The 12693-nt window shown below is 45.8% G+C and overlaps 1 protein-coding gene across 15 annotated transcripts in view; it reads left to right on the top strand.

Annotated features, from left to right (window-relative positions):
• ZMYND11 (zinc finger MYND-type containing 11) overlaps positions 1-12693 on the top strand; it is a 129052-nt gene that overhangs the window by 108950 nt on the left and 7409 nt on the right. For 9 of the 15 annotated variants that reach the window (XM_045874523.3, XM_064592178.1, XM_045874521.3 and 6 more), the window contains 8 exons: positions 1039-1126; positions 1649-1704; positions 4755-4832; positions 5880-5998; positions 10525-10732; positions 11053-11121; positions 11814-12086; positions 12367-12552. In XM_045874523.3, coding sequence (XP_045730479.1) covers positions 1039-1126; positions 1649-1704; positions 4755-4832; positions 5880-5998; positions 10525-10732; positions 11053-11121; positions 11814-12086; positions 12367-12552 — 1077 coding nt within the window. The remainder of the gene's footprint in view (positions 1-1038; positions 1127-1648; positions 1705-4754; positions 4833-5879; positions 5999-10524; positions 10733-11052; positions 11122-11813; positions 12087-12366; positions 12553-12693) is intronic. The other 6 variants (XM_045874530.3, XM_045874528.3, XM_045874525.3 and 3 more) reach the window with 3 other exon arrangements.

The following is a 12693-nucleotide window of genomic DNA, read 5'->3' as shown; positions in this document are numbered from 1 at the left end:
TTGCAGTATAGACCAAAGTCGAGGCCACGATGGTGCAAACGTTGGAAATCACAGAGTTGCTTTGAGAATGCTGGTTGTGTATCAGATCACCGGGGAGCTGTAGACCATACCAGTGCCTGGGCAGACCGAGCCCAGGGCAGTCAGAAATTCAGAGTGGGGCTCAGATGTCAGTATTTGTCAATAGGCCCCATGACCATCAATGGCACATAGGGGCAAGCACCTCCAGCAGGGGGCATCCTGCAAGCCTTCTTGAAGAAAGGACAACTGGAGTGGGTCTCGGAGGATTTCAACAGAAAGGCGGGATCTTAGCTATTCTTTAAAGGCCTTTGTAGTCTACATTATTTTCAAGCTGATTTCCTAAAAGTATCACCAAGATAAGAAAATGCCTCCCTGCTACTTCTAAATAACTTTGCCATACCCTTCTTCCAAAAACTTTGCCTCCCCTGCAAAAACCCCTCAAATTCCCTCCATAATCCTTCTCTCTGGCAGCTGAAGGCAAAGCAACAGAGAGCCCAGTGATGGAAATCCTTCGTATACAGCGTCTAGTGTAGGAGGAACCCTTGCGTGGCATGCACCTAGGACCTTATTTTAAAGTTATTTATAATTCACTTCCCAGTCCCACTTCAGAATTATAAATGTGTCTTCTTCGTGGTCATGGTAAAGCGTCACAGAGGCTAACAGTGGTTGTCTTTTTTCAGTCTTTGTACAGTGTGTTGTACAGATGGTAGGTGTGTAGTTCGGGTCTCCCTAGCGCACTGAGCAGAGCTCCCCTTCGTCACAGCGCTCAGAAGCAGTGTGTTTTCATCGCCGCAGAATGAGAGGTGCACGTGGCAGGCGGAGCTCAGCCGGCAGCTTAGCGGGGTGGGCGGGGGCCGCCTGACCGTGATATTCCAGCTGCAGGTGGGCTTGTCCAGGTCCTCACATGTGTCCCTTCCGTGCTGTGGGACATGGGAGCGGTCATAGTGTCCTGGAGAGTTCTGCTGTGTCCCCGTGCTCTAACCCTGTCTGTGTAATACTAGACTCTGTCGCCCTCTGCAGAAGGTGAATGAAGGAAAGTACCGAAGTTACGAAGAATTCAAAGCGGACGCTCAGCTGCTTCTGCACAACACCGTGATTTTCTATGGAGGTTGAATGGTTTTTCTTTTCTGTGCATGTTTCTCCATACTATTTACGTTCTGTGTCGGGAAATACCTTTGACAGAACATACATTCAAAACATTAATACCTTAATGATTTCTAAGTAATAATGTCAGGGTCTCAACTCAAAAATATTTGGTAATGTGGTTTTGGCTTATAAAAGTGGCCCAGAACTCCAGCACAGTAAATGATGAAAACGTTATTCCTTATAGTTTTAGACATAAACTTAGTTGAAGGGCTTTTTATAAGCACTTTGATTAATTAATGTCCCATCATTCCAAGGGAAAGATAGAGGCCGTCTGGACCTAGAGGTTCAGTGCTCTCTTGAAAGCAGCATGAAAGCTGCCCGTAAAATGTTGTTTTGCTGCCTGAACTTTATTTAGAATAGACATCTTTGTTTAAAATGGTACCTGTCCACTTGTGTCTCCCTGAAAGAAATGTAAATGTATTACTTGGGGCCGTCTTGCGTTTCTAGATTACTGGTAATAGGTCATCTCTGCCTTTAATTACAGCAGACAGTGAGCAGGCGGACATAGCACGGATGCTGTACAAGGACACCTGTCACGAGGTACCGCCCACCCCCCACAGTGCGACACCGGCCGCACTCCAGAGTTCCACTCTCACACGCCTTCAGCTTTGCCATTCCCCTTAAATATAGTTTTGTTTCCATGTCTGACATACATGGAAATAATGCTGCCAGAAATCCTGGGAGTTAGATCTAGTTGTTAAGTAACTTCTACGAAGAAAGTTTGTTTCCTCTTCTGTAACTGCTCTCAAGGGTGTTGGTTACGTGAGGCAGGCAGGTGTGTGGCACTGGGCAGACACTCAATAAATGTTAGCCTCTTTTTTATTTTTACGTTGAAGTGTAGTTGACATACATTGTTGTGGTAATGTCAGGCTTCCAAGTCCACCCATCATTCACTGCTCATCTGGACAAGCGTAGTGCTTCCCGCACCACACAGCGTCATTACACTGTGACTGACAGCATCCCTGCTCATCCCTGAGACAGACTAACTTTATGGCTGACGGGGCCCCCCACCCCCCCTCCCCTCTGCAACCACCAGTTTGTTCTCTGTGTTCATGAGTTGCTTTTATTTTTGTTGTTTGTTTGGTTGGTTTTTCAGATTCCACATATGAGTAAAATCACATGGTATTTGTCTTTCTCTGACTGACTTATTTCACTTAGTATAAGACTCTCTAGTTCCATCCATGTTGTTGCAAATGGCAAGATTTCATTCTTTTTGATGGCTGCGTAATATTCCATTGTGTATATACCACCTCTTCTTTATTCATTCATCAGTGGACATATGGGCTGTCTCCATAGTTTGGCTATTGTAAATAACACTGCTATAAACATCAGGGTGCATGTGCCCCTTTGAATTAGTGTTTTTGTTTCCTTTGGGTAAATATCTACTAGTGCACTTGCTGGATCACAGGGTAGTTCTATTTTTAACTTTTTGAGGAAACTCCATACTGTTTTCCAGAGTCGCTGCACCAGCTTGCATTCCCACCAACAGTGTAGGAGGGTTCCCCTTTTTCCGCATCCTCACCAACATCTGTCGTTTCCTGACTTGTTTTCTCATTGTGGTTTTGATTTGTATTTCCCTGATGTCAAGTGATACTTAGCATTTTTTCATGTGTCTGTTGGCCATTTGTATGTCTTCTTTGAAGAAGTGTCTGTTTATGTTTTCTGCCCATTTCTTGACTGGATTATTTGTTTTTTGGGTGTTGCGTCTGAGAAGTTCTTTATGCATTTTGGATACTAGCCCTTTATCTGGTAAGACATTTGCGAATATTTTCTCCCATTCCGTCGGTTGACTTTTAGTTTTGTTGACCTTTTCCTTTGCTGTGCAGAAGCTTTTTATCTTGATGATCCCAGTAGTTCATTCTTCCTTTTATTTCCCTTGCCTTGGAGACATGTCTAGCAAGAAGTTGCTGCAGCTGAGGTCAAAGAGGTTGTTGCCTGTGTTCTTTAAGATTTTGATGGATTCCTGTCTCACATTGAGGTCTTTAATCCATTTTGAGTCTATTTTTGTGTGTGGTATGAGGAAGTGGTCCATTTTCATTCTTCTGCATGTGGCTGTCCAGTTTTCTCAACACCATTTGTTGAAGAGACTGTCTTTTTTCTATTGGATATTCTTTCCTGCTTTGTCGAAGATTAGTAGACCATAGAGTTGAGGGTCCATTTCTGTGCTCTCTATTCTCTGTTCACACTTGATCTGTGTGTCTGTTTTTGTGTCAGTACCATACTGTGTTGGTGATCACAGCTTTGTAATAGAGCTTGAATAGTTTTGTTTCCACGTCTGACATACATGGAAATAATGCTGCCAGAAATCCTGGGAGTTAGATTTAGTTGTTAAGTAACTTCTACGAAGAAAGTTTGTTTCCTCTTCTGTAACTGCTCTTGTGATGCCACCAGCTTTGCTTTTCTTTTTCAGTATTACTTTGCCTATTCAGGGTCTTTTGTGGTTCCATACAAATTTTAGGATTGTTTGTCCTAGCTCTGTGAAAAATGCTGGTGGTATTTTGCTAGGGATTGCTTTAAATGCGTAGATTGCTAATATTTTCACAATATTTGTTCTCAGTCCATGAACATGGAATGCCTTTCCATTTCTTTGTGTCATCTTCAATTTCTCTTATCAGTGTTTTATAGTTTTCAGAGTGTACAGTCTTTGGAAAAATGTCTGTTTAGTTCCTCTGTTCATTTTTAATTGGATTTTTTTTTTTGGTTTTGAGGTGTGGTAGTTCTTTATGTATTTTGGATATTAACCCCTTATTGGATATATCATTTGCAAATATCTTCTCCCCTTCATTAGGTTGCCTTTTTGTTTTGTTGATTGTTTCCTTCACTGTGCAGAAATGTTACCTCTTTAAATGAAAGATTCACGTTTGAGTTCCTATATAGATTTTACAGGCAAAAAAACCCACACCACAAAGTTCTTATTTATACAATAAATGAATTACATATTAGGGAACGTTTTTTTGATTGGACACATTCACATGAAACCATACTGAATCTTGCAAAATTGTCTTAATTTATATAAAAACTCTTGTTTCTTGATTTCAAGTTTGACCTTTGTTTTTTTCTCTCATTTCAACAAATATTTATTGAGTGCTCTGTGCTGTGCAGTGTGTTAGGGATAAAGTGGTGGTCAAGGTACTGCTCTCTGCTCATGGGGCTTTACTCTGAAGAAAGACTCAAAAAAGAAACAGACAAAATACATGTCTTTACAAGTTGTGAAAGAGTGTTAGGAAGGCAAACAAGGACTGAGGCAGAGAATGAGGAACGAGGCAGGGTAAGAACTGCTGTTGTCGGTACTGGGTATTTATGATGGGCAGGTCAGCCCGACCTGTCTGAGGACATAGCATTTCATGTGAGGGCTGACCGGTGGGACAGCAGGGGCCAGGCTGGGAGCATAGGTCGGACATGCAGGTGGTATGAACGGGAGAGTGGCTGCTATCCCAGTATTTATTGAAAAATGAAATGGTTAAGCTTAGGAAGAAAATGCAAGACTGATGATGCACATGAGAGAGAATTTTGTTAATTACACGGATCTGTTTTATATAGTTGAATGTTCATGTTTTATGTAGGCTAAAATAGTTGCTTTTCTTTTCTAGCTGGATGAACTACAGCTTTGCAAGAATTGCTTCTATTTGTCAAATGCTCGTCCTGACAATTGGTTCTGCTATCCTTGTGTATGTGAAATTTTGTGATTTTCTGTTTTTTACCTCTTAAGTGTGTGATGTACTATTCTAAGGAAGTTTATTTCCAGTTTGCTCAAGGGTTACAATCCTTCCGAGATATTTTTCTATCATAGTGTATGTGGTTTTAATGAGCATAAAACCTGAAACACAGGGTTAACAACTTGGCATCATTATCCATTTCTGACTTTAAAATGAGGAACTTAAGAATAAACTCTGGGTCCCTTAATATATAACGAAGTGAATTTCTGCCTTTTCCCTCATTCTTTCACAAGAAGGATAAGGCTTTGCGTATGCTTGTAGCTGTGTGCTGTCTCCTGGAGTGACACGATTTCAGGAAGGGTGCTCGCTCCCTGTGATTGGAGGGACAGCAGCCAGGCCCTGGGCGCCAGGGGCCGCCTCTTCAGGACCTCACTGTGCTTCCCAGGCACGTGGGTGTCTCTCTGATTCAGCAAGCCTGGAGGAGGGCCTCACACTCCCATTCCTAACCGGCTCCAAGGCATTGGTCTGCACCTCCCAGCGCAGTGAGGACATGGTGTTTACCACTGTTACTCACATGCCTCGGCTGGCCATGGGGACTGCCTTGTCCATAAGTGCTGCAGGCTGTCTCTTCTGAGAGCCGAGGGTCCACATCGCTCCTTTTATGCAGATTGCAGTTTTTTGGTATATTTCTTTTTTTTTTTAAGATTTTATTTATTTATTTGAGAGAGAGAGAATGAGAGAGAGCGAGTACATGAGAGGGGGGAGGGTCAGAGGGAGAAGCAGACTCCCTGCCGAGCAGGGAGCCCGATGCGGGACTCAATCCCGGGACTCCAGGATCATGACCTGAGCCGAAGGCAGTCGCTTAACCAACTGAGCCACCCAGGTGCCCTTGGTATATTTCTTAAAGGCAGAATCAATCTGAGAAAAAGTTCTATGGGTTTAGGAGTTAAAAAAAAAATACTTTTGAGATAATGGACTATACTTACTAGGTTGTTCATTACTAATGATGTACTTGTATTTAAAAAAACAATGTGACAAGGTAAAACATTTTATTTCCAGATACCTAATCATGAACTCGTTTGGGCTAAAATGAAAGGCTTTGGATTCTGGCCTGCCAAAGTCCTGCAGAAGGAGGACAACCAGGTGGACGTCCGCTTCTTTGGTCACCACCACCAAAGGTGAGCATGGCCCCGCCTTCACCGCTGACCTCCTGGCAACCGTGGTGCCCGCCAGGTGGTCCTTGGTGTTCGGAGAGCCCCTCCGTTAGAAACAACCTGGAACTTACTCTAATCTGGAGAAACACGTTTTTTTTTGCACTTACTATCCATTGATTTATTTTGGTTAATTATCTTTTCCTTTGTTCTTGAGAATTCAATAGAATACATAAGTACAGGGGAAAAAATGAATAAAACCAGGAAACCTACCACCCAGAATAGGAAGTCACTAATACTTTGTCATTTCTACCTTCTGTTTTGTTTTGTTTTGTTCATTTGGGCTTGTAAAGTGTTTACTCCGTTCCAGTGGGTCAGCACGTACTGGACAGTGGCCAGAGACAGTGGTGGTAGCTTCAGTGCCTGACACGGTGGGACGTGGTGAGGTAGGAGGTTGGGAGGACTCCCGGAGTGTGGCCGCTCCGCGGTCCGTGATGACTGGACGTGGTCTCAGTCGCCTTAAAGCTCTGTTCGGGCCACACACATAGTCATTGACGGGAGCAGGAGGCCGTGTGGATGCTGTGATCTGAGGTGTGTTCAGGATTACACACATGTCACTCCCAGACCTTGTTTTCAACCTAGATTTTTGGGTTCCTGTTGCTAGGGAGGTGTGTATAGCAAAGCCTGAAAGTTCACCTTTTCGTCATGTGCGAATACATGTATCCCAACAGTAAAGAATGTGAACTGTACCATGAAATCATAGCTGCCTCCTTCGTTGTGATGCCAAGACCTTAACATTTATTGAGCGGTGAAGTATGGTCCTGAGTAATACTCACTAGTAGGGCTGACTGGACGCTGACAAGGGTCCCCAGACACGGCAGCCGCAGGGAAGGCACCGCATCCAAGACGTGGTCCGCAGGCCTTTGCGAGTCCTGCAGCGCCTCCCGTGTGCCTGACACGTGGCGTTTGTGCAGTTGTCACTGCTGTGAGAAGCTACACAGCAAGGGACTGCATTCCTCTCCATAGTCTTCGTTTAAATAGAAATTCAGTGGCAAGCATTTTTAGTGGAATTTAAATAAAGAATTTAAAAAATTAAAAAGAAATAAATGAACAAGCAAAAAAAAAACCAAGTTTAGTGGCAAGAAACCTGCGACTAATTTCCAAAAGAGTAGTTCCTTTACTTCCTTCACAGACAGATGCGTGCTTAGCGGGCCCTCTCGGGGCAGGAGACATAAGTGATGCAACGTGAACGAGCTGTGGTGGTTTTCGGTGTTCTCAGTGCATCACACCCGGTGTGTTCCGTCTGCCGTGGGAACAGGCAGCGCATGAGAGGCAGGGACGCGGAGGACAGCATCGCGGCTCTGCTCTGTCTCCCCGTCGCAGACCGTTGTCTAGTCCCTCACCCACAGCCAGGGCTTCAGTAAGACCTGTCTCCAAAGAGTCCTTGCAAGGGTTAACGAAACCTTTATACACAATCACTGAAGCAGAGTGCGTGGTTGGCAGCAGGGACGTCATAAAGATACGTGTTACTGCAGATCCCACGTGACGGAAGATCTAGGTAACATAGAAAAACCAAGAATTCGGGCGGTTTGTAAAATGTTCGAACTGTTTAGTGCCTGTGTTACAGTTTTTCATCCACGTTCAGACAGGCTTACACTATCTTCAACCATGAATGGTATTTTTTTGTCCTTTAGTATATTATTCAGATCATGTTTTAAGAGAACATGTGAGCTAATCTACTTGGGTTCTGAAGAGAGAATTACAACATTACATTACATTTCCAGAGGTTTTTTTCTTCTGAATTTATTATTTCCTGGAAGATTTAATCAAAACAGTTCTGGACAGATGGGACTCTGAGGACTTTATTGTAGAAAATACAGTTGACCCTCGAACAAGAGTGAGGTTAGGGGTGCCAAGCCCCCCCAGTCAGAAATTCACATCTAACTTTTGACTCCCCTAGAAACTTAACTGAGAACAGCCATTCTGACAACATACTCTGTATGTTATACATATTCCATGCTGACGTCGTGTGTGAGGCCCTGCACAGGACAGACCCCTGCCGTCCAAGGCTCAGCTGAAAAAGATCCATGACCTCACAAGAAATCCAGAATCCTCTTCCTTTTCTGCTCCTCATTACTATGTACCCAACACGATCCTTAAAGTAAATGATGAGGACGTACCTTTAAAGTTATACTCCATCTTACTAAAATACTGGATTTATCAAAAAATGAACCTTATACAATTATAATCATGAGTTTTAATGAAGCAACATGTCACACACCAAGAAGAGATGGCTCATAAAGGCCCGAGCTGCAAATTCCCATATTATTTTTACGACATTAACCATTTTTAAGTGATCATCTCGGTGGTACTGTGTACATTCACACTGTTATTCAGCGTCACTATTAATAAATACTTCTGCCACCTCATCCTGTCTTTATACATAGGTGGGAGAAAAAAACCTTATACAAAAAAATGGTCTTGGACTCGCCTATTCTGTATGCTCTGTATGGAACGCGCTGCCCTTCCCCAAGACCCTGAGCAAGTGTCACACTCCAGGAGGAACGGCTCCATGGGAGCATGATTCTTCTAGGATTTGCAAGGTTTCCTTCCCGAGGAAGAAGTAACGGGAGAGGTTGGGCCAGCCAGCAAGGCTGACTCCCTCTGCTGCAGGTTCCTGGAGGCAGCCGGGAGTCATGGGCAGGAAGAAGCACACCATTTTGAGTTCATTTGCCAACAGATCACCGAGCTGTCGGAGAATGTGTATGTTCAGGATCGACAGATGTGTAGATACAGCCAAATTAGATTCTACTTCTTTTTATTAGACTTACCCTACTTTGCAGGATGTTTTTTGTAGATCATATTGCATAACCCGTGGTCCTCTTTAAAGTGGAATCTGATATCTGCAGTCATGGAAGGGATTCCAAGAGAACAGCCCTGCCCGTATGAACCGCATGGAGACAATACGTCTCATGTTAAGAACAGATGTGAATCAATTTTATTATATCCAAGGGATAAGTAGACAATTTAAGGAGAAAAAATACTCTCATGGGTCACAGATCATCCCAGGCAGTCCACACTGCTAATAACAGAAATCTGTCTCAGAAACCCTGCTTTTAAAAAGTGAAAACATACTTACTGACTGCCTGGTACATAATAGACAATGAATATCGTTGACTTAAAGAGTAAATACGATACTAACTCAAGATCAAATGGCAGGGAGCTCCTCCAGAAGCCAGATTTCGTCTGTGGTCTTTGTGTTAGAGTTCGGAGCTTTTAACTATCGTTTACTTTGTAGGGTTTCTAATGAAGCATGTACTGTCAGGTGAGACACTGGGTGGAATATTTAAAAACATGTACGTGGCAGTCCCAATTTCACGGGTCCAGCTGCCAGGCTATAACATTAGGACCGTGTATTGAAATTGTAAAGCACATAGCTTAGCTTGTGCTGCGAGGTGGAGGTCTGTATTCATGGCTTAGGCGTATGTGCCGTGACTCCCTCGGTCCCTTTGGTCCTCAGGCAGGGGTCTGAGCCCCCGTCACTAGGCCACCGGTGGAAGCTGACCGCGTGCGCTTAGAAGACTAGGAAGAATAAATCTGTGTGTGAGGTGCTCTTTCCCCACTTGGTGCTCTAGAGAACATCTCGTGCACCTTACTGTTTTCTGTCTCATTTGTGCCCCTCCCTCTGCTGGGATTCTCTCCCCTCCTGTGGCACTCGCATCCTTTGAGATCCAGCCCAGCTGCCGCCCTCCTCTCTCCAGAACATCCCCGAGGCCCCCTGGCCACAACGCCGCATCGCACTGTCCTCACTTCTCGGTTGGGACACACTCCCTTCCCGGCAGAGGCTGTGTGTGCCGGCACCACGCAGTCCTGCCCCGAATCACCGGCTTACCCTAGCCCGTCTGGGCGCCAGCTCCTGCCGCTGTCGGGTGAGGCAGGATCCCACGGTCAGGCCCCATTTACTCTGGAGTGTGTCGTGCCGTCGGTGGGCACACAGGCAAGTCCAGTCAAGGTGTGAGTGCCTAGGAAAATGTTCTTGAGTTTTTAGCCTTCTTCCCAGCAGAGCTGCATGTAGTTTTGCATCCAGTAGTTTTGGATCAGTATTACACATAATTCAGAGACACTTTCATATCTGAGTTCTTGGCTGCTGAACGATAAATCATTAGTGATGATTTGTGTAGTGAATACGGATGTGCTAGCAATGTCAGGGAGTGGGGAACAGAGTTGGGATGCCCTTGTGTTGTATGTCCGATCTGTGTATACTCACGACCTGCAGCTCTCGTCTGCCCAGAGCCAGGTGTGAGCGCCTTCCTGGGCAGGTAGGAGCTGTGACACGCTGACCTGGCTAACGGAAGCTGTGGGCAGTGCTGAGGTACGCGTGAGTCGTCCCGCTCTGAGAACTGTTCTCACCCACTTCCTCCTGGGTGAGTGTCTGCATTGCAGCCGTCACCCACGGTCGCTGGGCGTGGAGTCACCCCAGGCCCTGCTTTGCACTGGATAGAGTGTACTAGCATTCTGGAAGTTTCCAACTGTGCCTCTGGTGTTTCTTGAAGGGCCTGGATCCCATCGGAAAACATACAGGACATCACAGTGAACGTTCACCGGCTGCACGTGAAGCGCAGCATGGGCTGGAAGAAGGCTTGTGACGAGCTGGAGCTTCATCAGCGCTTCCTTCGTGAAGGAAGGTTCTGGAAGTCCAAGAACGAGGACCGAGGGGAGGAGGAGGCGGAGTCCAGCATCTCATCCACCAGTAACGAGCAGGTGGGTGTCCCCGCGGGAGGCTGCCTGTCAGTCACTGTGGATGGGAGCGCGGTTAGCGTGCACTCCTCCCCTCGTACCACACGTTGGTCGAGCGCTCTGCCGCAGGAATCAAAACAGGCAGTCCACAGCCCGGGTCCTGACTCACCAGCGAGCCAGCCAGTGCGCAGCACGCCAGCCCCCGTCCCTGCCCTGTGCGGGAGCTCTGTGTGTGGGGGCTGCGTGGGCTTGAGGGGGCAGGTTACTCACGGCTCACCTGCGGGCCCCTGGCCAGTGTCCGTACTGTCTGGAATAACATGCTGCCCCTCTTATGATGCCCGCAGCTAAAGGTCACTCAGGAACCAAGAGCAAAGAAAGGACGACGTAATCAAAGTGTGGAACCCAAAAAGGAAGTAAGTGGCCCGCGTTGCAGCGTCCAGGTGGCATTGTGCTGGCCACGGTCATGACAGTTTGGTCCAGCAGTGCCCCTGAAACGCTGCCGTCAGGGGCCCCATCTTCTGCCCGCCCTCGTCGCTAGAAAAACGCGCACACCCACAGTCTGCATCTGAACTCTGATATTTACTCAGCATTATTGAAAACAAAGCATTTACCCAATCCTTCAGTTAGGTCAACGTTGAAAAACTGGAGGAAAGTATAAGCTCAGCCTTTCAAAATTACAGATTCATGCTCTAAAACCAGGTGTTCCTCTTGGCACAATTCCAGATGCTTACTCAGGGAGGAGTGGTTTAGAACTTTAGGATGTCTGTTAATGAATCTAGTCCACAGCACCGACTCTACATTGATAAGGGTTTTCTGTTTTATATATTTCTGTTTAGTCTGAGAAGCGAAGACCGTAGTGTTCATTTGCAACAAACTTATAGACAAAGTTCCTGTTTCCAATTATCGTGGCTATTAATTGCATAGACGTTTTTGGGGTTTTTTCTGTCGGTTTAGTTGTGCTAAAATACACAGAATTTGCCGTCTTGATTGCATGGGCTGTAATAGTAGCTCGTCACCATCGTTCTGGTCTGACCAAGCTTGCTCTTGAACCAGTGGGCGGTCGGGCGGCATTGTGTCACGTCTGCGTACTGTTCTTGTCCTATAGGAACCAGAGCCGGAGACGGAAGCTGTGAGTTCCAGCCAGGAGATCCCCACGATGCCTCAGCCAATCGAAAAGGTTTCTGTGTCCACTCAGACCAAGAAGTTAAGTGCCTCTTCCCCACGAATGCTGCATCGAAGCACCCAGACCACCGGTGACGGCGTCTGTCAGAGCATGTGCCACGACAAATACACCAAGATTTTCAATGACTTTAAAGACCGAATGAAGTCTGACCACAAGCGAGAAACAGAAAGAGTTGTGCGGGAAGCTCTGGAAAAGGTAAAGCTGCCCTCCCAAGGACCCCGAGCATGACAGGAGTTCTCGGATAGCGTTCCCGTGGGCCCAGCCAGGCAGCTCCTTTAAAACTAGGCACATCTTAAGGTGGCATTTTAATTAATAATAATACCTGTTTTCCTTCACCTAAGACGTGTACAGCCTTTGAGGAAATAAAGGGAAGAGGTACATCCGTTAAGTAGAAACTGTGGAGGAAGGTTCTTTCGGGGGAGGTGGTCCATGTCCATCGAGGGCGGACAGTTACGGGCTACCGTTTTCATTCCAGCTGCGCTCGGAAATGGAAGAAGAGAAGCGACAAGCTGTAAATAAAGCTGTAGCCAATATGCAGGGTGAGATGGACAGAAAATGTAAGCAAGTAAAGGAGAAGTGTAAAGAAGAGTTTGTAGAAGAAATCAAGAAGCTAGCGACACAGCACAAACAGCTGATTTCTCAGACCAAGAAGAAGCAGTGGGTAAGTATCTGTATGATTTCAGTCTGACTTGTGAACATGTTCCACCCAGTGTGCGGACGGTGAAACGCTGTGTGATGAAACTCAGCTCAGAATGACCTTGTGGAATATGGGATGTTTATACCTGAAATAAGGGCAGATGTG

Source organism: Mirounga angustirostris, unplaced genomic scaffold (genome assembly GCF_029215605.1).
Source record: "Mirounga angustirostris isolate CCGP_5_RB_7025 unplaced genomic scaffold, mMirAng1.0.hap1 SCAF_5, whole genome shotgun sequence".
In the NCBI taxonomy this organism is placed as follows: Eukaryota; Metazoa; Chordata; class Mammalia; order Carnivora; family Phocidae; genus Mirounga; species Mirounga angustirostris.
Note: the sequence above shows the minus strand (reverse complement) of the source record. Positions and strands in the feature narration are given on the sequence as shown.